A 25920-nucleotide genomic window follows, 5' to 3' on the forward strand; every position below is an offset into this window, starting at 1 on the left:
ATTGCTTCAGTTTACTTGGAAGATCACAGGAGAGAGTATAAATTAATTAGTAAAGTCATAATATCTATATCCTATAAATTAAGCATATCTGTTTTCAGCTATATTTAGTAGAATATGTCCTTGGCATTGAAACCCACGTCTCATGTTATCTTCTTGCTGCAAACACAAACCTTGTTATTTTTCTAGTATGCTTCCAGAAATTAAATATGATCCAGCTGCTCTATCCCTCTTGTTCACCAAAGATCACGGCCAACTGTTCTCTGTTCCTGAAACATCTTCTGAAACATTGTCTGTCACCTTTGATGCCTCAGATAACCACTGAACCTAGTCTTCAAAAAGGAGAGGAAAACCCCTTGCCCTCTAGAGTTCAATTTTTAAAGCATTTTTCAGACTTTCAGTATGTCTTGCAGTAAGTTTTTCAGGGAACTCATCCCTGGCAAGGTTCTGAACCTTCCTTACCAGGCTGTGGCCAGTGATAACCAGACCGTACACCCCATTTGCTTGCTCATCAGGTATAATTATTTGCTTTTTCGAAGATTTTTCAAACTGAATGTTGATTTCATCACTGTCCAGAAAGGAGTCTGGTTTCATCTTTTTTCTTGCATTCCTTAAAAAAAAAAAGAAACCAGGATAATAATGAAAATCCAAAAACCTTGCAAATATATACCTATGTTTTGTAAAAGGAACTTTATGAAAACAAAAATCAATGCTTCCCTTTGATAGTTCAGTCCAATTTTTGCTGTATCCCTACAACACTATGCATTGTTTAGCTGCTGCTGTCTGCACAGATCATCCCCATCTCTGAAACTCTAACAAAGTGTTGCTAAACTTCTGCTGATTTTAAGTCAAACAAACCATCTGAGTGCCATGAAGGATGGTATCCCAAAAGACATGCAGTTTTCTCTGCATGTTGTCTGGCAGCCATCTACTCCAAGAGAAAAAGACTGTGAACCTTTCCCATTTTCCACCTTTACCTAAGAACCTGTGTCTACAGAGGAGGTGAGGAAGGAAGGTAAGTTCTCAGATACTGCCAAAAAAGTATCCAGGCAAAAGAAATTCCTAGACAAAGGACAGAAATATGAATAAATGGCAAGAGCAGTACAGCAACAGCATAGCCCAAACCTGGAGCCAAAGCCTTTGTAGCTCAGGACCACTTGTTGGTCAATTTCAGTTGATATTCCCTATCTGACTCTGCTTTTAGAGTTATAAACCTTTATTTAATTTAAGCTCTTGGATCAAGAAGCTTCAGCATTTACTCTCAGAGGAGATTTCTACATTGTGTTTAGCTTCTGGATCTTCCAGGGAGGCAGCTCTCCCTTATCTAAAGGAGAGCTGAATGAACTGCAACAAGGAAAGCTGACAGGGAAAAAGAAGGTGAAATGATACAAAACACAAATAGTGCTAGTGCACGGCACTGAAACTGTTTTTCAGCCATTTACCTCAGCTCATTCAGTACGTCATCAGATGTGCTACCTTCAACAATGAAAACTTCTTCCATGTCATCATTCAGCAAGTTGCAGGAGTAACCAATATTCATTGCTGTCTCTAGGAAAGGCAAACCAGGAAGATAATCCATCTCAGCAGCCCCAAATTAACCCATTTCTGTGGCCTTTTTGTTCACATAACAAAAGCTCTCTTTCTGACCCAAAAGAGATTGAAGCCTTTCAGAGTCAACAGTAAAAGAACAAGGAGAGCCACTTTGATGGATATAGCAGCAAATTTGACTTCACAAGACCACAGGAAAAAAATAACTCCACCAAAATAAAAAGCTTAAAATACCCTTTGATCAACACATTTGGAGCAACAACAACAAAAAAAACCATTTCATGCTGATTCAAATTTTTTTTCAGGATTTTTAACTTGCCCTCTCCCTGCTTCCAGAAAAGCACCAAACCACAGCTCTGAAGAAGAATATGACATTTTGCCCATAAAATTCTGGAAAATATATTTTGGTATTTTATAGCAAAACTATTGCATTTGGAACATGACAAAATTAAGTATTTCATTTCTCTCAAAAATTCTATGCTCATGTCTTGGATGAAATTATTTGCAAATACTTTTGGCCTCCCTGAAGCAACATGGTTTCAGTGAAAATGCTATATCTCCAAAAGAATTCACTGGAGTCTATTTGCTGTTCTTTCCATCTCCAAAAGCCCATGTTTTCTCCATTTCTATTTGGGATGATAAGAGCCAGAAACAAGCTGAAATGCACCCAACATCCACTTTAACATTGAAGTTTCTGGAAAGCAGGACAAGGTTTTTTCCAGCTTCTTCATCGCCTGAATGATCAACTGGATGACGGTGACACCTTTCCACAGCTTATGTCAGGGACTATGGGATGCTTACTGTCACCTCTCCGAAGGTAAAGGACGCTGCCTTCACCCTGCTTCCACTCTCATGACAGAAATTAAGGACAGGCACAAACTAGTCATCTGGTCTAGTTCCAGTTAACTGAAGTTTTGCATAGCTGGCAATGAAGCAAAGCCGTGAAAGTTTGTCTTCTGTGCAGTTTTCACAGAATGAGAACACAGGTCCTAGCAGAACCACCCCACCAGTGGAGGAGAAGAGAAGCAGCCAAAGTTGTAGTGCCTTTACCTTGCTTATCTCCAGTGAGAACCCATATCTTGATGTTGGCTTTGGCAAGAGTCTCAATTGTCTGTGGGACCCCATCTTGTAGCTTGTCCTCTATGGCTGTGGCACCTAGCAGCTTAACAGAAATGGTAGGGAGCTGGTTAAGTCCTCCCACTGCTACCAAAGGAGGAAGGATTAAACCTAATTATTTAAGCTAACACAAATGAAATACCCAGAAATAAGGTTGTACTGATTGTCATTCTTCCTCAGCAAATTTACTGTACAGAGTACAGCCCTGATCCTGCAGATGTTCTAGGCTCTAATCTCCCCAGGCTCCAATGGATTATGCACGTGCATGAAATTATTTGCAAGAATGTTTGCAGAGCTACAGGCCTGTGTTGCTCCATGTGTTCCCTTCACAGCAGATAGAGATTTAATAGAGGGACAAAGACACTCTGGATCCAAGAGTGTCCCCAAACCTCCTCTGGTGTGGAACTTGATCCCAGCTGTGCTGTACTGCAGATGTCACATGGCTGCTAAACATCTTCTCCAGCCCTTAACAGACCTGTGCCTACCCCTGGTCCACACTGTCACACAGCTACACCACAGACTGCTCAGGACACAAACCTTCATTATTTTGAAGTTACTGCTTTTTTCTGCTGTGTGAAGGTATTTGGTGGCTTTAACCTGTCGTCAAAGAGACACGGAGGTTTCACTGCTGCCACTAACCTCCTGCTGCTTGGAGACTCAATTCAGAGGTTGGGAATTTAAGCCTGGGATCCCTTTCAGCACCCTGAGATGTCCACCACAGATCAGCTATGAGGGTTATCAATGTAAGTTACAGCTCTGAGGGAACTTCTCTACAGAGTCCTCAAAACTCTACAATCCCTGTTTTACAGTAGTTCTGATCCAGCTAGAGAGACCATGGAACTTCCAAAGGCCAGCCTTTCCCTAGCTCACACTTGCTTCTTCCCTGAGCACTGCTGGCATTCTGGCATACAGCTAATAGAAGGAGCAAAGGTGTCTGCTAGGATTTCCGGGGTTTCAAGAAAGCACTGCCACAAGTACAAAACCTAGACTGCTTCTCTTCAGATCACACACATGCTTTTCATTCATTATTCATGGCTCTAAAACACAGGCAAGTCCCCCAGGGCATTTAAAAACTGTAACAACACTTGGGGAGAGAAGAATGACCCAAAGATCACAGTTTAGCTCAATTTCAAGTTGACATAAACATGCTCATGGATATCATCTACCCATCCTGCCCAGGGCTGGAAGAACAAAGGAGGCACTCTCGTGGGCACTGGAAATTATTCACTGCCTGCCATTTCAAAGGCTGGAAAATAAATAGATCAGCCATATACACATACAAAGGATGGCTATGAAATATTTGTGTCCGCGTCATCTCCTGCAGGCTCTGGTATGTCACTTCATCACGAGAAAGCTACTCTGACACCCACGTGAGTTAAAATAAAACCATTCCCCTGAACTGGTGGCTGACACCCCAGTTGTGGGCTCCTGAAGGAGGTGCCAGTGAACACCCAGGGCTATGGTGTTCTGACCTGCTCCTGTCACACAGCCCACTTTGCAGAGCTGTTTGCAGAGCAGTGTTTACCAAAGTCATTCTGAGCTGTTTATTGACAAACCACCACCCTCGCTGCCTCCCTCAGAGCCTGGCCCAGATTCCCTGAATTACCAACCATTAGGTCTTTTTCAATCTCCTCATACAGCTCTGACAGTTTGTCTTCCCGTCCCTCCAAGGCAGTGCTTGCTTCATGGTGACGCCTGATCCAACCCTGGAAGTAGTCTTCCTCCAAGCTCTTATAGGCCACCACGAGTGTCCTCAGGCCTTCCCCAGCAAACTCCTGCAAGACAGTGGTGAGACAGAGGATCCCAGGTCCAAGAAGAACAGTCTGGTCATCTGGGCTTACAAAGGATCTTCAGAAATCGGACCGGTAAAAGCATCTTGGTAAAGTTGGCAGAGGAAAGGTGAAAAAATGACACCTTAGGCCACAAATGTTGGGGTATTTTTAAATAGCAATTCAAGACCACTTTATCATTACCATCTGTTGTCCTTATGGAAAAAAAAATAACCAACAATCTCAAAAGGGCTTTTATACTTTCTGGCTCTAAATCTTTACACTAACCAAGCATTTGTTTCTCAGGTTTGTATTTCTCAACAAGAGGTTCAAAACAGTGAGACCTAAATAAACACTGAACACAGCCTCAAATTTTGGACGGGGGTTCAACATTTTTTGGGTATGAATTCTGGATGAAATGTACTGCAGGAGCATAGCTAGTCATGGCATCTCAGCAAGCCCTTATAACTGTGATTTTGATGGACAGCATGGAGCTCAGTGTTTGATGGAACATCACAGGTGCATTTGTGAAATGCATCTTTGGGAGGTTTTTCTCCAGGCTTGAAGTAAAGGTGCATCAGAAACAAGTCACAGGTCTTCTAAATGTCATGCATTGGATTTACCATCTTTGTCCGTATTACAGAATCATGGAATGATAGAATATCTTGGGTTGGCAGGGACCTTAATCTCATTCCAATCCCACTGCCATGGGCAAGGACACTTTCCAGGAGAGCAGGTTGCTCAGAGCCCCATCCAACTCAACCTTGAACACTTTCCAGGGATGAAAAATCCACAGCTTCTCTGGACAACCTGTTCCAGTGTCTCATCACCCTCACAATAAAGAAATTCTTCCTAATAAATCTAAATCTTCCATCTTTCAGTTTAAAGCCATTAACCCTTCTTTTATGACTACATGCCTTGTAAAAAGTCCCTCTCCAGCACTCTTGTAGCCCCTTCAGGTACTGCAAAGTGTTATAAGGTCTCCCTAGAGCCTTCTCTTCTCCAGGCTGAAAAAACCTAAATCTCCCAGCTACAGGAGATGTGCTCCAGCCCTCTGATCATCTTCATACTGATAGACTCACTCCAACAGGTCCATGTCCTTCCTATGCTGAGGATCCCAGAGCTGGACAGTGTTCCAGGAGAGGTCTCACAAGAGCAGAGCAGAAGGACAGAATCACCTCCCTCTATCTGCTCAGAGCAGTTCACACGGCACCAGGTTCTCATGCCTAGGCAACTAATTTGAGACCTAAAGCCATAGAAACTAATTTGTTTCTCTATTCCATAACTTAAAATTGGTGCTTAAGTGCTGTTTCTAAAATCTGGGGTTTTTTTTCCTGAAGACAAAGTATGCTGGAGAAAAGGAAAACATCAAATGCAGAGATGTTGTTGAGAAGGAAGCTCTTACATTCAGGTGTTCTGTGGTCTCCTCTTTGAGAGAGTTGCAGGATGGATGAAGCAGCTCATAAAGAATGGTGTCAGCCCCCTTGCAGTACAAAGTCAGGTCACCTTCTGGACTCCGCACTGTGAGGAAGAAGAGAAGAAATGCTACAAATCCCAGACTGAGTCTTTTGCAGTACAAAGCCCTTCCATCAAAACCAAGAACAGTTTCTACAGGTGTCTGAACTTCCCCAAGTTTTGGCAAACTCCCATGAATCAAGACAAGCTCTGCTTAGAAAAGAGAGTGCAGGTCTGAGCAGACTCTACATTGTCTCTACAGGCAGAACTTCACTAAAAAGTGAAGAACAGCTTGTTTTTAGGGAAGTAGTCCTACTTCTCCTATTTTCCTACCAGTAAACTGTAACTACAATTACAATACTCCTGAAATATCAGAGAACGTTGGAGTGTTAATAAAGGCTGCAAAAACTTTCTTGGATAATTTCTCCATTTTTTGTTTGGGAGAAATTGGAAATTTGTTTATTGGGAAAAAACTGTTTTCTCAGTTTGTTCTTGCTTTCTCCTGTCCTACTTCCTCAAATTTCACTGAAAATTTAAAAGCTGATTAGAAGAAAGGCCTTTCCTGCATTGTAATGAGGGCAGCAAGATATATGAAAAATTAAGTGGCTTGCATCACTCTGGTCCAGATGCTGCGATTTATTCCACCTGCCTCCTTTAAGTATTTTTCTGGCACTGTTGCTGTGTAATTATAAAGTCAAAGCAGCCTATCTCAAATCTGCAGAAACAAATGTTATGCAGATCACATTGCAAAGGAGGTCTCCTAGAAAAATTCTGCATCATAGCAGAACGAGGGACAGCTCCAGAACCTAAAAAGTCAGGAAGGAAAGAAAGGAGCAAAGGGAACATACCAATCACAGACATTCGCTTGCGAACATTGTTGAAATCAAGAATAGCCAGAAGTTTGTAGACTTTTGTTTCTCCCATTTCCACAACAGTGATGGTCTCTGGTGTGCGAGCCCGGAACACAAATCCAAAGTTTCTGGCAGCAGTGACTAGGGCTCCCTCATCAGGAGATTGTGCTTGATACACCAAGTTACCTGATATGCAAGAAAAAAAAATGTAATGTTTTTGACTTATTTCTGGGCTAAAAAAAGAAAAAATACAGCATCCAAGATATAATATAGCAGCTATCCCTTTCCTTTTCGGTCTATCCACAGAGGTGCAGCACTAAAAAGCACCTTATGTCCACACATTTCCATCATGTCCCACCAACCCATCCTCCAGGACAGGGCAAGAGGCCCCCTGGATTCTTTTGGGGATTTTAATCACTTCTTTCACATCTAACATCTCACTGACAGGACAAGTTCCTTGGGTTTAGCCCCTTCTAGTCAGATCTGCATGTATTTTTCTGATCAGTATTTTCACTTCATACCTGTAAATTAATTCTAGCCTTTAAAGCATGGCTTTCATCCTGTCATCCTGACCTAGTAGCTGTGGGAATACTGGGTGAGAGGAGCTAATGAATCTCCAGTGGATAGATACTCAATGTTCTTTGCTTTCTGGGGCTAGGAGCAGAGTAGAGAGAGCAGGGCAAGCCTCTGCCACCTCGGGGAAGCTGTGGCACCTGCAATTTCCACACTCCAGAGATGTGGTGTTTGCAGTAGTGTCAGCTCCACCACAGGAACACACAGGGAATGGAGGCCCTGATCCTTTCTCTTCCCGTGTGGCATCTCCAAACACACTGATTTATGTGTAGCCATAAACTACAGAAAATCACCAGGGAGCCAAAAGGACCAATAACAGCTTCTGTGGAGAGAAGACATGCTGTGGTGCAAGTGAACATAACCACTCGTTCCAGTGCCCTCAGCAGTCCTCACCTTCCTTCTTCTCCTCTGGCATCACCGTGTGGCAAAGGGAGAGCAGCCGGAAGAACCTGTGAGTCGGGACATCATTCAGTCTCACAGCTTCAACCAGGCTGCGGTCATAGAAGGCAAACTTTGGGTCAGCTAAAGGGTTGTAGGAGAAGTCAACCTTCTGTGTGTTCTGAAAAAAACATGGCTTGGTATTATTTGTTGAGCTCTCACAGGGCTGTACACCAATTCCTGCCCAGCACTGCCCCAGTCTCCTCCTCATATTTACGAAGGGCCCCATCCTGCCTATGCCTGGCTGCTCGTGGCAGAGATTTGTAGATTTAAGGAAGTGGGAGGTCAGGAAAGGTATTTAATCATAGGACAGAACAGGCACTAGATGTGCCTTTCAGAGCAGCACTTATGCCAAGAACCAACTAGCTAAACTGCCTCTCTGAGCAGCAGCTAATGCTCCAACAGGAGCCCTGCCAGTGGATACCTACAGCAAAGAAGTGCCGGCCTTCAACACATGCCTGCTTGGAAGCATTGTGCTCATGATGTCAAAAGCTGCCTGTGATAGTGGAGTGCAGGAGCCCAGCTTAAAACAATTCAAAAGTCTGTCTTATTCACCATGTTCTCCCAAAGCCAGAAAATAATTCTGATATGGAAAAAAATAGGACAGACAGGTGAAGTAAAGGTTAAACTCCACAGGCACTACCCATTTTGTCAAAAAACAAGGAGCCCCAGGAAGAGTGGAACACACTGGAGAAATGTCCAGAAGCTTACCACATGATGTGTCATGGAGTAATGGACTGCCAAGCCTGCCTTGGACAATTCTGACTCCCACCCCATCCCTGATGAGCTCAGAGTTTCCAGGATGGGAATCATCCTTTTGACCTCTGCACGCTGACATTTAGCACTCAGCCCAAGAGCACAGACAGATCGACCCCTCCCACGCTGCTCTGTGCAGCAAGGTCCAGGCACAGCAGCACTGTGGGCGTGTGGGCAGCAGGACTCTGCTCCAGAGAGTGTCACCAGCAGCAGGGTGGGGTGGACAGCTGGCAGGGGTCCAGTGTGTGTCACCAAGCAAGGCTGACAGAGAGAGGGCAGGCTGCAGGCACAGTGCTCAGCACAAACAGTCTGTTTCAGTGAGCAATTTAAGTTCTAAATGGATTGGAAATGAATCATCAGAATGAGGAGTGGGATTTTCATCATCATCTTGCTGTTTGTTATTTGGATTTCTGCATGCACTTTCAGACATTTTAGAAATGAAGATGTGTGCATTTGTGCCTGCAAGCAGAGGCTAAAGATAAATGTAAAAATGATACATTTTCACACTTTCTGAAGTCCAGACATCAGAGGAATTTGGCAGTGACCTCACTATTGGTGTGAACTGCACTCACTAATTCCTCACTAAAGCTTCAATTAGTTGATGAGGTTAATAAAATTCACCAATGTCCAAGTTTGCAACAAACATCACTAGTGAAGTGTTCAAGAGAAGCTGTGCATGCACCAGGATGTCAGGTGTAGCAGAGGGGACAGTGGGCTGTTCCCAATCTGGAGGTTAAACCCAGGCTTACTGGAAAGGAACTTAACTCTGGGAATTCTCTGACATCCAGAGGAACACACATCTCTGTTTGAGCATCAAGAGCATCAACTCTTGCAGGGTCAAAAACATAACCTTTGCAGGGTTCTGCCCACCGGTACTTATCCAAGTCCATTGAAAGCACAGATCCTGATAGCACTTGAGCACTTACCTCATTTATTTCTATCCTTTGCCCAGACATATCATACACATCACCTGCAAGCAAGAAAGATGAAATTATAGCCACAAACTGCGGGTAAGTGCAGTCTCTGAGCCACAAAATTGAGTAAAGTGTTTCTAAGTTAGAATCTATTTTAAAAGTTTCAGTACATTGACATGGGCACTGGTGACTGATGATGCATAACAATCAGTTTCCATGTTGACATGACAAAATCTGGAGACTGATAGATGCTTGAAACACAAGGCAGTTACCATAAAGTGACTGGCTTTTGAGTAAAGAAGACTTGTCTTGAGCTGAACACAAAGAGAACAGGGGTTCTGGTGCTAGACAGGAAATTAAAGTGCTTCCAGGGAATGATTTCTCTTGTGCCTTCTCCTTCAAAATCCAGCTCCTGGACCCTACTATTTGCAGCAGTCCCTGGACACCCATACAGAAGGAGTTTTCAAAGCTCATTTTTCCCACATCTAGGTAGCAAGGCTGCTCTGTTGATTCTCCCTGAATGGTTGAACTGGTCATAGGAATTGAAGACAAGTCACCTCCAAGAAACATTACTAGAACTTCTGCCTGGAGAAAAGTTTCACTAAGAAGGTCTGGACTGTCCCAAGGCCAGCCAGTCCCAGCAGTTCACTGAAATAAGATCAAAATGCAATGAGTTACAGGAATGATTGACTCATGCTTGCACCAGCAACCTCAGCTGTGACCAAAGCCAATTGTAGTGCTGGTGAGCCTTTATAAAGGCCCCAGGAGTGTAAAAGGCACACAGTAAACACCTCTCCTGAGAATCCATGCATCAGCTCATTCCCTGGGAACCACAGCCAAGAGGCTTTTGTGCACCTCCTTCCCTTAAGCCTCCAGAGGAGAGCAGAACTAAATCATCCTTTCTGGCATTGCTTTCCAGAATCCCCTGAGCAGCAGAGAAGTACTGTGTTAGGAAGAAGCTAAATATTTAGAAAACTACAGGCAATAGATTGTTTGCCTTCTTTGCATGTATTTCCCATTCATTTCTTGAACCCTTACCCTATATCTATGTTAGTGGTGACATGCACTTCAGAAAAGTCAACTAAGGGCACTTGATAGGAGAGATTTCAAACTCCTCATTAGCAGTATTAATGTTAACACTGTTAACACAGTATTATTACTAACACTGTTTGAGATAAGGTGGTCTCCAAATATGCACAGATTCATAGGAAGAAATATCTTCTTTTATTAGCTCAGCTGATAGCACTGAGAAAAGATGCAAACTTTCTGGCACATTAGTGCATCAGCAGGTGTGACACAGGCAAAGCAAGCATCCATATACAAATAAGCAGTGACTAATTTCTCTGGAGCATCTAATGATGTTAATCAATTAGGCAGTTTATAACGTGCTACCACCTCTTGAGCAGTATGAAAAAACTGCCTGGGGCCATAGCATGAATAAGCCTTTTAAATCAATAACTTCTAGGATCTAACACAGCTAACAACTCATGTCTCCTATTTTTTCTAACTTCCTACAAACTTTTCTTTCTTCTGGTAGCTGAAGAATGTCAAGTGTAAAGACAAAGACCAGGTCATTGATTACTCTAACTATCTGAAAAGGATGAGGAAAATCACTGCTCATCACATGAGAAATTGCAGAGAGAGACAGGGTGAGAAATTGACAAAATTTGCAGATGAGCCTTATGAGGCATGGTTGATTTCATAAGTGATTAGAAGGGAGTGAGTTATGTGAGTTATATTATATATACACATACATATATATATGTATATATATGTATGTATATGTATATATATACATATGTACGTACACACACATATATATATACACATCTATAATGCTTTTTTTTTTTTTTTTTTTTGCAAGGTTAGCAATACCTGGCTAGCCATGCCAATAATACCATAATAAAGCTGTGACTACCTAACTAGTGATATCAGAAAAAAAAAAACCAAAACAAATTTGAGTACAGATGATGTAAATCTGGGACAAATGAGGTGAAACTAATAGTGTTGGGGCAGTAATGGGGCAGAAAAAGGGAGATAAAAGAGTGAGAAAAAAGAGGAAACAATTATTAATACATGGCAAATGATGCAATCAGGCTGTCCAGATACTCCTGATGGGTAGCCTTACACTTGATCACTGCAGTTCCTTACATGGCATTCTGCTCTGGATGTCAGATTTAGTCTCTGGGGAGGAAGAGGCACACAGTGAGGAAAACCCAGAGAGTAAGACAAACATACCATAGGATTTGCCATTGATGGAGCACTTGTTGAAACACATGATGTTCTGGGTGAGAGTTCCTGTTTTGTCTGAGAAGATGTACTTGATCTGTCCCAGCTCTTCATTGAGTGTGGTGGTTCGGGCCTGAGCTGGCGTGTCATTCGCAGGGTAATACATTTTACGGTCCCAGTCGATGTAGAAACTGTTACCCAAGCGTATAATCTCCACACTGATGAAACAGAAACAGAAGGTGATGGAATACTCCTTAGCTTAAGGGACAAGCTCTTCATCTTCAGCACCACCACTGTGAATTGCAGTTAGAAGACAACTTTGAAGGCAATGACAGTTGAACTCATCAGTCCATAGGTGGCCTGTGGTAAGGCCACTTGCTGAAGCAAGTCCCACTGAAATGATCTGCTAAGTTTACAGCAAACCCATTATAAAGCAGTACTTTATAAAAGTACTTGAAAAGTTTCAGCAGTTCTTGGGCTGAGAACAGAGGCAGGAGCAGGGGGTTTCAGTTAGTGCCATTTCAGGAGGTGGTTTCCAGCAGAGCTGTGGGCTGAGCTGAGCCCAGTGGCACAGGATGAGCACAGCCATGTCTCCAACCACAGAGAGCTCCACACCAAGAGAGCCACTGTGCCCTCAGTACAACCAAAAGAGCGGCATCAGCTTGCAGATGACATGAGTTTTCACTTTGCTGAGTGATATACTGGATAGGAATGGAATTCATTCCTCATGTTTACCAACACAGAAGAGAGTCTCAGTAGCAAAGCTCACTGAAGGTAGCTACAATGATAAATTGAACAGGGCTTTGCAGTCTCTACCCCAGCTCCAAGTTTTGAGAGCACCACAGACACATTGCCTACCTGTCACTCCTATTTGTCTATCACAATAACCAACACAGCTCTGCATTGTCTGGGAGGAGAGAACACTCTCAGCTGCTCATATAGCACCAAGCACTTGAACCTGGTTGCACCTACTCACCTGGCAATCCTCACACAGTTCTGAGGCCACATCAAAGAACAGGCCATTCATTCACTGTTAGCAAGATCCTAATGGTGGCAGGCTTCCAGCCCTGCTCCTATAGCATCCTACACACCTATACCTCCCCTTTAACTGCAAAATCATCCTTTCCTCTTCCAGGGCTCACTGCTGTCCCCAGTGCAACCCTGACAAAACCTTCTGAAGGCAGCAGAAACAGGAAAAGCGTCACTGTGGTTGTGTAGGAGCATCCATGATGGGGCTGTGCTAGGTTTTAGGGAAAATGCTGCTCCCAGTTAAGGCAAAAGCTAAATCTCTCCTAAGATCAAAAGTGAGAGCACGTACCTGACGTAGAGTGAAATGGGTACCACTGTGTTTAGAATGATCACGTATGACCAGAACATGAGGAAGCCAGAGTAGGAGGCAGAATTGACGCCCTCTGCCCAAGGCAGATAGACCTGGAAGTAGTAGCCCTTATCATGCTCCCAGATACCATTGCCAATGGCTAGGATGAGACACATCAGTGCTAAAAATGCAAAGATCTGGAAAAAAAAAAAAAAAAAACAAAACGAAAAACAAACCAAACAAATCAAAACCAAACAAAATGTATTGCGTTTTAGAAACAAGGAATTTATTATGCGCAGGTTAATCAGAAGACCTTAATGGAATAGGGTTGGACAGCCTGAATCATAGGAAAATGTGCCTAGGGATGAAGAGGGAAAAATTATGATACTTTTTATGATACTTTTACCTCAAGGACAAAGCTACATGGTGCAGAGTCTGGCAACTTGGAATTAAAAGTCCTCAAACAGCTGGGGATTTAAATCCCAGGCAGACATCTCAACTAGAGTGGTTACAGCAGCCTGCTGTATGGCAAATCTCATTAGAGGAGAACTGAAATGAGGGTCCTCAAGCATCTGGCTGCACACTTGGGAATACAAACTGCCTGAAGGACTTTACTTGGCCATTTGCCAGATGTCTAACAGTCTTCCTCACAATTTCTGAAAGAACACTAAGGATAATCCAGCAGCATACAGTCTGGAATTTAGCACTGGATATTATTCTGATGGTTAGAGGAGAGTTAATTGCTTTCTCAAAGCTAATGGTTGCCTCAGCATTTGCCCTCACAATTTGATTACATTTCCTTTGAGCAAACAAAAAGCAATACCAACCAGTGATGCATATCCTTGGGCTTTAGAGAAGCCTGTTTCCTGAAGCCTAAAGTAACCAGGGCAACAGCAATTGGGAAGTGAATTTCAAATTGGAAAACCTTACTGAAAATTTGGGCTTGCTCAGGAACACTATTTAACAGACACAAAAACATTACATAGATCATAAAGCAATTTTGATTAAAAAAGACAAGACTTTTGATTAAAAAAGACATTTATTTGGAAAATGAAGACAGAACAGGAAGAAATAAATTTAACAGAAATTAATACAAACTGCAAGGAATTACAGAAGTGTGAATATCCAACAGTAATAAAGAATTGAGAAAAGACAAAAATAAAGTCATAAACAGGTGTGTGAAAAGCAAATGTGTTAACAGACAGCCTTCCAAGACAAAGAAGAAAGGAAGAAGAAGGATTTATCTGCCCTATGGGAGATGAAAGAGGAAGATTATGTCCACTGACACAAAGCACTGTGTGGTTCTACCTGCTAATAGCATTTTCAATGCAGCAAGTCCATTTCATTCAAAGATGGAAGCTTAGAGGATAGGTTTTAACCTTTAGCAAAGTTAGTTTTTAACAATGCTTTAAAAACTGGGAAGACCCACCATCTTGGAATCCTGCTAATATAATTACAGTATTTGTACGGTAGAAATGGTGATGGTGGGGGATATAAACTGCAGTTAACTTGTCATCCTTCCTGAACAAATGATGAGAAAATAATTCTTTTGGAACGGTCTTTTCCAAACGTTTGACATAAAACAACCAATATAATAATAAAAAAGTGAAGATATGGAGTCAACAGGCTGCACAAAAGAGCAATTAAAAACCATCTTTTGCAAGGATAATCATTAGGGAGGAAATATCAGTAAGTTGGACCATTATGTAAAGGCCACACAGCAACAATCACATTAAAACAGTAATCAACCTTTCTAAAAAACAGTAATTGAGGGACAAACATAGAAACATTGATGGTAAAGCTAATATTTGTACTGCTGAGTTAATCTGTGGGAGGAAGAAAGATACTTCTTTGGAGCAATATGAATCACTTGGTGAGAAGTTCATGCCTGATCAACTCAAGTATTAATATCAAAAAAGCCACAAAAGGGAACTGCAGTGAGAAAAGGTGGCAGACTGAGTTTCAGGGGACACATTTATTTCACACATGAGCAGTAGCTTTTCCATTTAATTATGCGAAGCCAAATAAATTGCTCAGCTTGTGAAATGGAGACAATATTGCTTGCTGGTAAGGAATGTGGTGCAGTGTTTTTAAACCTCTGTGAACCAGAAATTAAAACATACTTCAATCAGTGCTATTGTAATTATAAGGATTTAAGGGTATTTGAGAGGCATGACCCACCTCCCTGCCCCAGAGGTTAAAAATTATCCATTTGCAGAATATCACAGTCCCTGTAGGAATTTCAATGTGTGATTCAGCAACAGAAATATATGTGTGGCAAGACAGGAGCTGAACTTTCCCAAGGTGTCCCTGCCCATGGTTGGGGTGCTGGAACAAGATGATCTTTAAGGTCCTTTCCAACTCAAACCACTCTGATTCAATACCACAGCAGCTCTTGCCTACAGCTGCATTTGATTTATGCACATTTTGTTTTCAATGCACTGGGCATGCCAATACTCTCACAACTCCACTCCTGTGCAACACTTGTGCTTGCACAAGGCTCACTAACATTCTGTTTGATCTGAAACAAAGGGAAAGGACCAAGCCATTAAAAGCAGCCATCGAGATTAATTTCTGTGCATGAAACAACTCTGTGCAGGGTGCTGCAATTGCAACCACAGCCCCGAAGAGAACAACATAAAAAATCATTGCTTGTGCAAGGTCATGGAGCTTTCCAGCATGAGCATCATCCCTCCTTGGTTACTGCCCATGCACTGACTGCTGAAGATCCTCTTGGTAAGGGTTTTGTAAAGAGGAAGTGACTTTTGACTTCAAGACAAACGTTGACTGTTGGACTGTGAATTAAAACAGTTTCAGTTTCTTGATTGGTACTTTGAGTTCTGCTCTAGGGTTTGAAGCAGACAGTTGTTTAAGCGGTCTTTCTCTGAAAATTTGCTCCCCCTAGCCTGCTGAAAAGCAGCTTTTGGAGAAAAAAGCATTTCTGGAGCTGGCAAGTGCATCCCCAGTGGAGGAACATTAACTTCTCTCTCAGATCGATGAGAAACACCTCCAAATGTGACAGAACAGCTATGACTGCCATCTGGGAAGGTTTGCTTCTGATTAACCCTTGTTGGGGCAGACCAGGGCAACATTTAACAGGCACTCCCTTGGCGAACCTGCTTAAACACTGCTTTGTGCCCAGAAGTTTGACGGGCAAACAAACACAAAATAACTTTGCCAGTGTTAACGTGGAGTAAGCTTCACTACATTTAAATTACCTATTTATAGTCAGACGTGGCTGCTTTGTATTCTCCAACTCAAGAGCACAATATACTGCCTGTTTTTATGACCACAATATACTGCCTGTTTTTATGGCCACACTCTGTAACCTTCGACCACCCAGTGAGCTGGAAAAACCCAGTGCCCACATCCCCTTAGGTGTGCAAAGAGTCTGGTGTTTAATGTATGACAGAGCTTTACTTAGACACCAAAATTTTAGGTTCCTTAAAAATGTGTAAAGGAGACAAACACACCCTTGGCTCCTCCAGCGCCCGAGAACTCAGGCAGAGGCTGATGCAATCGGCTGCAACTTGCTCAGTTTTTTTTTAAAACAGAGCCAGGAGGTAAATTCATCTCATTTGTTTTTATAAAGAGAGGCCAAACAGATTGAAAGTCCTGGGTGGGACCCTTGGCTTGTGAAAGGAGATTCAGCAAATCCTAATTGAACATTAAATTCTAGATTCCCAGTTCAGTTTTCCTCTGCTCTGTTTCTGTGCCCTGTGGATCCCTCCACAGCCCATTCTCCTCTCCAGAACATATCAGAACACCTAACAAAATGTGAAATTCTTCAAATGCTTGAAAAATTTTGAGTGTAAGAGGCCCAAACTTGGTTTGGTTTTGCTATCCACTTAAGAGGAGAAAGGGAAGAAAAACACTGAGGGAGACAAGCTGATGATAACTAAGCTTGATAAACCAAGACTTTCCTGTGGTAGAGATTGGTGCAAGATTATTAAAATTAAGGGCATGTCCTTACTGCACACTGAGAGCAAGGCCTCAAGAAGAATTGAAGTTAACCCTGGAGTGGCTCTCTGTGCTGTGGCACTGCTGGGCATCCCTAGGCTCACCTAAAGGACTTTTGGGATCCAAAGAAAAAAACCAGGAATACAGAGGCTGAGATGAAATGTGGAGGTTGGAGGGTGGTGTCACCCTGGAGATGTTTGTGCTCTAAGCTCCTGTGCTGAGGAGGCATGAAGCCAGAGAGGGCAGGGAGAGCTCAGGACAGCCTTGCTGTAATGCACAGACTTCTGCTGGATGCCTCCTCCAGGGCTTGTTCCAGTGCCTGGGAATGGATCCTGTCCCATCTGGCTGCTAGGGTGATCTGGAGAGCAAGGGTAGCAGGGAAGAAGCAGGAACAGTGAGCACTGACCACCAAACCTTCCCAGTGTCATAAAGTGAAGGTGGTGCAACATGCATAGGAAAGCATGACAAATTTGCACTCAAGGGGAAATAAAATCTGAAGTGAAAAGCCCTTTTCTTCAAGCAACATTGATTAAAGTAGTGTCAGAGTGTATGTCTTCCTTCCCTGAGTGGCTTTGAACTCAAGCAGTAAAATCTTGAGAAAGTCTGTGGAAGAAGACTATCACTATTTCTGCCTGGAAGTATTTGCCATTTGTTAAAACCACTGATGAGCTTAACCCTCAAATTCAATCTGTTTTCCAGTCTGAGAACAGTGCCTGCTATGTAAGATTAGTGTTCTCAAACTTCCCTGCTGCTTAAAACACCAGCTTCTGAGCATTAATGAGACCATGTCTAATAATTTACCCTAACGTGTTAAGTCAGGGGCTGGCATCATGCAAATTAGCAAACTCAATTACCAAGTCCTATGCAGATATCATCAGAGATGCCAAGAAATCGGGAGGAAGAGAGAGAACTGCTAATGTTTATTTAAATAGAAAATGACAAAATTACTAGAAGGAAAAAAGGGCTTTGTAGGCTTCAAAATATTTCTCATGCAAAAATGCAGGGGGGAAAAGGGAGAGCAGAGTAAATGACAAGTTCAGAAGAAAAGTCCTTAATTCTGTCAATGTAATGGCCTTGCTTTGCAAGATGGGCTGGCAGAGGCACTGCAGAGCTCCGGCTGCTAATAAATTATGATGTACTTTTTCTTTTTATCATTAGTCACTTCTCATATCCCCCCATTTGTGTGGACAGAGAGGTGGAGCATCTGGAAATGATGAACACATCTGAAGAAAGGAAGACACATTAATCAGACTTACCACCAGCACAAGGACATTCATGAGCCGATCGATGCTTGTTCGCTTAAAAGTTGTTTTTCCGCTGTTCTGCATCAGTTTGGTGTCTGGCCCTGGAGATGAAGCACACTTGTTAATTTTAGTAATAAAGCTTAGCTGTTCTAAAGCTGATTCCCTCTGAGGCCCCGCTGTGCTTTTCAGCATAAATAACCATCACAGCTCTCATGAAGTCAGGTACACACAGTTTAAGAATGCTAGTGGGAAACTTGGGCAGAAACAGTTTAAATCATTTGGTCTGAGATTATATGGAGAGAGTGACATAAAACCACTAAATCTGGACTTTGACTCAACTCTTTTCTCTTAACATTCAACCCTTCTTTTCGTGTTTAATCACTTTTCCCAGCATGTTTGGTATTGCTATGTTATTGGTGACATATTATGCATTTTTTCACATGTCTAGAGTATAGAAACAATAGAAGGACTAGGCTCATGAAAAGCATCTATCTAATCAATAATATTATTGATGACCCTGATATTCCAATGTGGATGAAAATCATACAGAAATGATACAGAGTGTTTATTTCAATACACTTGAGAGAATTCTTAACCAAAGTTAATTGTTACAGTCTTTCTTGGTCATCGATCAAAACTCCCCTTATGTACTTTGTTGAGTGGATTTCTGAAACAAGCAAGTTTTTTCTTGTTGTACCTGGTAGAAACATAAATACTTGCTTCCTTTGTGCATGCTGGGTGTGATGTATCCCCACCTCACTGCTGCTGGGCTCTGCAATCAGCATGTCAGTTTTTTACCTACCAGCATAAATAACGAGCCCAAAGCACCACTCTGTGTTCCTGATAGTACAGCCCCTCAGCAGCATCTTCTCATTGTCCAGGGCATATTTCTCTCCCCGAAGAGTAAGAGTTCCTGTGAATTTATCCAGTTTGTTGTTTGGCGCCTCACATCTGATTTCTCCTGTAAAAAGAATGTAAAAGCAAAAATGGAAATCTTGGTCCAAAAAGATGTCATCAATACTGCATTCCCAGCTGCTCCTCAGAGAGACAATATTTCACACTCTAGTTACAGCTGACTCCTAACCCTGTCATTCCCATTCTATATCTTACAACATCTCTGATGTTCTGAGATGTTGCTTCTTCCCCATATTCATCTCATAATTGAAGGGACCACAGTGAACCTGCATTTATCCAATTCTTTGAACACAGCAATTTTTTATTGGTAGAGCACAAAACAAAGTTTCCACAGCTTCTATATGGGTGGAGAAGAAATGTTGAACCAGCAACATACTTTTAATCCATTCATAGCAAGTTCATAGTGGTAGGATGTCACTGGATAACTTTAGCTAAAAGTGCTGACATCACCTTTTTTCCTATTTCATTTTCCCCCCAACTGCAGGAGCCCAAGCAAATAGAATCATAGCCTAAAGGCTAGAGAAGAGTAATTAACTGAGGTGTCTTTGTTCACTGATTTTTAATTTCATGTGTTTTATAACTCAAGTCCCAGGAGTGCATTAAAAGATACCATTACCTTCTTTGACCACTGAGCAGACACTGTAAGTGATTGAAGTATCTATTTCCACGCTTTATATTTATTTCTTGTAATAAAATGTGTTCAGATACCTCAGTATAAAAATGACTATTTAAATCAATCACTGCACCTGACATTTAAAGATTCAAAGCAGAGCCCTGTGGATGTATTGAGAACTGGAAAATACAAATATGCCTTACTGAAAGGCAATCTAAGAGTTCAGTCTGTTCACTTAAACAGCAGTTATTTTCATCACAGGCTATAAATACCTACTAAAATACTAGCATTTGCAGAGAGTACAGTTCTTCTAGCTGCTTCCAGATTTACACACCAGGCTCAAGAGACTGGAAACAAAATCCAGAGGAGTCCAGAAGAAAAGTACAGCTTTAAGTGTCATGACCATCTTCACCACTACAGATTTAAAATCAAACACTGTGCAAATGATCAAAAAAGCAGCTCTAATCTAGGGCAGACTAACCATCACACATGAAAGATTGAATAATTAGGAAATTCAGCGACACATATGGCATGAGAATTCATACTAACAACTGTGCTGCTCTTCTATTTTATCACCTGGTTAGTCCAACAAGGACCAGACCTGTGCCCCATTGTTTCTGAAAGTCTCTAGTGACCAGGCCCACCTCACTGCCACCCTCACAAACACCTTGAAAAGCACAAATGAAACAGGGTCTTTGCACTGGAACCTCGAACAGCACAATACAAAGCAAACCCAGGGCATGGTCTCCCACCAGGAACACCGAGCCCGCTGTGGGACGATGCTCCTGTGAGCACCTTGAGTGTGTCTCCATCCGCTTTCCCATAAGCAGGTGGGTCTGGGCTTCTGGCATGCTGATTTTGAGATCAGAAGGGATTAATCCAAATGAGACTGACCACCAAAGAGTGAGAAGCTCTAAAGGTCCCCCCAGGGCAGCTGCACTGAGCCCAGCAGCTCTGCAAGTGAAGGCACCACAGCCAGGCACCATGCCTCCTGTCCCCCTCACCCAGTAACAGCAATAAGAGATCTGGGAAGCATTTCAGCTGAAAGAGTTAAATAGTGCCAAGTCAACTGTGGTAAGCAGAGGGTAACTGAAAAGTATTGTTGCCTTTCTGGTCTCCCAGTTGCCCAAATCAAACAAAGAAATTCAGTGTTTTGCAAGCATCCTCCTTATCTGAATCATCAAACAAACATCATAACTCATATTAAGCATTCCACTGAGTGTCTGTATTAGCTGCACAACCCTGTCCTCTCTTCCTGTCTTAAAAAGTAATTAGATAAAGAGTTACATAAATATTTAAATATTTCTACTGAGGTTTGCTGAGGGAAATGCAAGGCTGGGTCTGATTCCAGGCACTCTTCCCAGTACACTGTCAAATTAAAATATAAATCATCCTGGGAAACATTTTATTCATTTCAAGTATTGTGAAGAGGCCACTTTTATTTACAACATAAGTAAAATAGAGATTTAGAGAATAAATAAATATCCAATAAGAAAATTCTGCATTTTCCAAATATTTTTAAATGTTTTTTAATTAAGCACTTCCAAGAACACTGTGCCCTTAGATAACCATCAAGCTAAGCATGCTTGAAAGATTATCTAAGATTTTGCTTACAAATTGATAGACACTTCAGCCTGCTCAGGAAAATAATTAAGGCATGCCACTCCAATTATTAACATTAAGCATCTAACTGTACACATAAAAACATATTTCTCAAGACCTAGAACAGCCAGAACCTTGGCCCTCATTTCAAAGAAATCCTGATGTACTGAGCTGACACTTGGCAAAACTCACACATATTATTGCATAAAACCTCAACAAAGAAGGCAAAAGGAGCTCTACCAGAGACAGCCTCAGCTATGCTCTCTGCCACATCCCCACCACTTGTCCTGGAATCATCTACTTATTTCAAAAACTTTTTTTTTCTAAAATTATTTTTCCTCTATATCTAAAAGTATTTCCTGAGAGCCTGCAATCCTTAAGGCACTCCAAGGACAGCAGCACTCATTCCACCCCTTTCCATAATAACTCCTCCTGTAGTCTTGACCTCATATCCAAGCCAGCAGAGCAGTGCAGAACATGACTAACACCACTTGGTCTGTTCCCTCATCATCTCTCCACGGACAGATGATGTGTGAGCATGAAGTATTCTGGGTTTGACAGGTTTAGCTCCTTTCTTTGTATGTGCTGCTAAGTATTCTCTGGTATCCAGTGACAGGACACATGGGAATGGTTGAAGTTGCACCAGAAGAGGTTCAGACTGGGCCTCAGGAAACATTTCTTTACTGAGAGGGTGACCACTCACTGGAACAGGCTTCCTAGAGAGGTGTTTGATGCCCCCAGCCTGTCAGGTTTAAGAGGCATTTTGACAGTGACCTTAAAAACATACTTTAATTTTTGGTCAGCCCTGAAGTGGTCAGGCAGTTGGACTAGACAATCATTGTAGATCCCTTCCAATTAAAACATTTCTATTCTATTCTATTCTATTCTATTCTATTCTATTCTATTCTATTCTATTCTATTCTATTCTATTCTATTCTATTCTATTCTATCCTATCCTATTCTATTCTATTCTATTCTATTCTAATTTTGCATTTGGTACAGAAAACAGTGCTGTGAAAGGACGTGTTTCTTAAGCAAATCTATAGTGCTTGCCTTTAGATATTTAAAACTCAGTCTTTATTTTTTCATTGAGAGAGAAAAGGAACAGCTTCAGGGTGAGGCTTGAGTCACCTGTCCTGTGTGCACAGTTAGCCCTCAGGTCTCTGTGGTGTCTGGGAAGTGCCACTGATCAGAAGATAAATGTAATCAGTGCATCAGCATTGCTACATCAGTGTGAAAGTGCAGTGTGAAAATGTTTTGAGATCAGAACTAAGCATAAGGTTTTGGGAAAACAGTTTCCATAGTGCAGTTATTATGTGAACTCTTGTGCTGGCTTTGAAGGTGGGTAATCTCGACTTGTGAAGACAGATACAAAAGAAAAGTGTCCATCCAGAAGAATTGCCACCAAGGCAGAGTCAGGTTATAGCCATGCATGGCACCAAGACCTGCAAGCACAGAGGGACCTTTTCCTTTACTGGTGGTGCTGATAACTGCTGTACAGACTGCAGAGGGCCTGTTCTGTTTTGCTGGCACTGTTTGCAGAGAACACCTAGCAGGGGATAGTGGACAGCTTGGAAGGAAGAGTCCCAACCACTCTCTGTAATTTGGGCAAATCATCTGTAAAGTGGATTTTCCATTTATACTCACCATTGAACTCTGTCAACTTCTGAAGGTCTTCTCCAAGCTCTGCAGTGACTGTCAGTGCCTGCTTCACCTTCAGGTTTGTTTCACTGTGGTGAACATTATAAGAAAAAAACATGAACTGAAAGTCATATGTGAACTGAAAACTCTCCTTGAAAATCACTTCTGCTCTTGAGGACAGTCTTCCTTAGCCATCTGATGGACTGTGATACTGTACATCTGTTTCACCTGGCCAAAGGGTGTAGATTGTCTCTTTCAGTCGCACTGACAGGCATTCAGAGGAATTCTGAGGAATAGTATCAAAGATGAATTTCACACAGAGCAGTGCACTCTCTACCCTGTCACTCATGATGCATTTAAATCCAAGGTATCTATGAGATGTATGAGCATGTATGAGAGCTCTGAATCTTTTCTCCCATGGTATTCTGATCTGGAAGATTACTTCAGTCCTGGGACTAGCTAGCTGGGGAGCTGGAAATGCAATGTCAAAAGAATACTGCATTAGTTCAGGGCCTCTTAGAAGTGGCACTAGTGGGTATGAAAACTACAAACCTATTTTAAGCAGAAATCAGATGAGGAAGGTCCAGAGGGCTGTCTGTAGGGTCTTGGGAGAGACACAATTTCTTAGAATCTCTAGTTTTGCTTAGTCACTCAGACTGCTGCTAGTTCTGGGCAATGCAGAAAAGGTAATGCAAACTGGATCATAAAGATGAGTCAGCTCCAGTTTATTCCAATTAATACAAGTTGCAGCCCTCTGATTTTGTAGCCAGTTGTGTCTTGGAGTGGGCAGCATTTGGAAGCCTTTGCTGTGTGCTTGCATTGATATTATTCTACAACAGACTAAAGGCAATTACCAGTAATTCATTATGATTCTTTTGCCCAGATAATCTGTCTCAAGGAAAATACTAGAGGAGAAAAAAGCAACAGCTTCTCATGGGGATATTGCAGGGACATGTGTCTAACTAACTCTCAGTGTTAGAAGAGCTGTCACTGAAAAGTCAAGTCCCCTCCTCACATGACATTTGCACTCAAGAAGCAAAAGTATCCAACAGATGACTTTATTTTCAAGATACCTATCCAAGGTTTATTCTACATGTTATGAAAGTCTTGCTACCAAAGCTATGGCAGGTGTGCCTGCAGCACCCAGGGTCCCCAGGAAGGTGGCTTTGCAGCGGTGGCAGGGGTTGCACTCCAGGGCCAGGATCACTTACCCGTCCAGCTCAGCTGTCTCAATGTACGTCAGGCTGTGTGGCTCACTGCTCGACAGCAACAGGAGATCAGCCTGAGCACAGATAGACAGACAGACTTGGCATGAATTCACACAGTCAGCAGGCATTGCGAAGCACTGCTGCCTGCGGTTACTGCCACATCATCATTACCACTGATTTTCTTGTGAGTGATAAGAGTGGCAGAGATTAGCTGTGATCAGGATAGAGACAAACGGTACTCACTGTCACAAAGTTGTTGTTTTCTAGTTTTATTATATCCCCCACTTGGACATTCATCCATTTTTGCTCCTTTAACCTGCAAGGAAACCTCTAGTAAGTAAGCACATACAGCAAATGCCTCTTAAGAAAGTGGGGAATTTAGCTCTGCTCCTGGGGTCAGACTGTAGGTGCCATCAAGACTTGGGAGCAGGGCCTGCCATGATGTGTCCTGATCCATATTAAGTTGGGGGATCACCACAGTGCAAAAAATAGCAGTAAAAATCAATAAAAGCACTGTTTGGGCTGACCCATGCTGGTTTGAGACCAACCCCCAAAACAGCAGTGCAGTCCATGTGCACTGTCCTTGTCCTTGTCTCTGCAGTGACTACTCCCTTCCTTCCTTTTCTTAAAGGGCCACTTTGCCTCAAAAAACTCTCTCTGCTTTGTGTGAGAGACTTCATCTGGGAAAACCGCAGATTATGAAAGGTTTTCTGGGTGTGCTAAAAGCAAGAGTAGCCAGCTTCCAGGAAGGTCAGTGCAGGTGCTTGGCTGTGCACTTGACTGTCTGAGCCATGTCTGCAGTGGTCTTCACAGCACCAAGCCAGATGTCCACACAGGAAGCCAGCTAAACTGCAGGCACCAACACAGACAAGATAGCTGTATATGAAAATTCTAGAGGTGAGAAAGATCAGTCTCAAAACAGGACTGAGACCTCAAGCTTGAACTCAGTTTGATCTTGCTTATTCAGTGTTGGTTAGAGCTGGACAGGATCTGTGGTTCCCAGGTTTTGAAAAAGGCAAAACATTATAAAATTTCTGTGTCAAAATTTGTTTCCTAGACACAGTAACTAGTACACAGTAAACTAAGAAACTGGTTTACTTAGCAGAGAGCACAAAAAACTATGTCCCTATTCTTCAGTTTCCACTTATATTCTTAACTGTTTGGTAATCTGTTGGAGTTTACACAACATACTGCTATCTATAGTGTGGAAAAAAGTCACAAAATATTTCCTAGCTGTCCACAGCTTTGTCCTATGCATAGTTGGACTCCATGGAGCTGCAAGCACATCTGTCTGCCACAAAAGCCAAAGCCTCTGCTATTTTTTCTGCAGGAAAGAACTAGCAGTACAATGTCCAAAGCACGCAGCTGAAATGTTTTGGGTACATCTAAGCCAGAAGTGCTACACACACTCAAAATATAATGAAGTGTGTGAAGGAGATATTCCAGCTTCTTAATTTGAAATATCTTGTTGATAATGCCTAGCTTTGCTTAATGCAAAATAAATGCTATGAGTATAAACGGACACAGAAGATAGCTTTGCATGTCACTTTTGGGGTAAAGAGAAAAGCAATACAAGACTCTGAAATTCCTAGTTAAACATAAACAGCCAGGAACAGAGAAAGAGTTTAGTTTTTGTCAGCACAAGGTCACAGCCATAATGCCTGCACAGATTCTGGTACTATGTCTAGGGTTCATTAATCAGACACATAGTCCAAAACTGCATGATGAACTAGTGGTGTGAAACACAATTCAATTTTAAATTGTTAGTGATCC

General features: G+C 42.2%; 1 protein-coding gene across 1 annotated transcript in view; it reads right to left on the minus strand.

Annotated features, from left to right (window-relative positions):
* The window catches only part of LOC131570955 (phospholipid-transporting ATPase ID-like), a 73695-nt gene that overhangs the window by 15295 nt on the left and 32480 nt on the right, over window positions 1-25920 (minus strand). Inside the window, exons 7-21 of the mRNA XM_058823409.1 lie at window positions 24391-24463; window positions 24151-24221; window positions 22946-23028; window positions 18971-19129; window positions 18181-18269; window positions 12965-13161; window positions 11656-11864; window positions 9430-9473; window positions 7703-7868; window positions 6734-6922; window positions 5836-5951; window positions 4272-4436; window positions 2596-2707; window positions 1440-1545; window positions 460-607 (exon numbers count right to left, since the gene is read on the minus strand). Of these exons, the coding sequence (XP_058679392.1) occupies window positions 460-607; window positions 1440-1545; window positions 2596-2707; window positions 4272-4436; window positions 5836-5951; window positions 6734-6922; window positions 7703-7868; window positions 9430-9473; window positions 11656-11864; window positions 12965-13161; window positions 18181-18269; window positions 18971-19129; window positions 22946-23028; window positions 24151-24221; window positions 24391-24463 (1927 nt within the window). The remainder of the gene's footprint in view (window positions 1-459; window positions 608-1439; window positions 1546-2595; window positions 2708-4271; window positions 4437-5835; window positions 5952-6733; window positions 6923-7702; window positions 7869-9429; window positions 9474-11655; window positions 11865-12964; window positions 13162-18180; window positions 18270-18970; window positions 19130-22945; window positions 23029-24150; window positions 24222-24390; window positions 24464-25920) is intronic.

Source organism: Ammospiza caudacuta, chromosome Z, assembly GCF_027887145.1.
Source record: "Ammospiza caudacuta isolate bAmmCau1 chromosome Z, bAmmCau1.pri, whole genome shotgun sequence".
Classification (NCBI taxonomy): Eukaryota; Metazoa; Chordata; class Aves; order Passeriformes; family Passerellidae; genus Ammospiza; species Ammospiza caudacuta.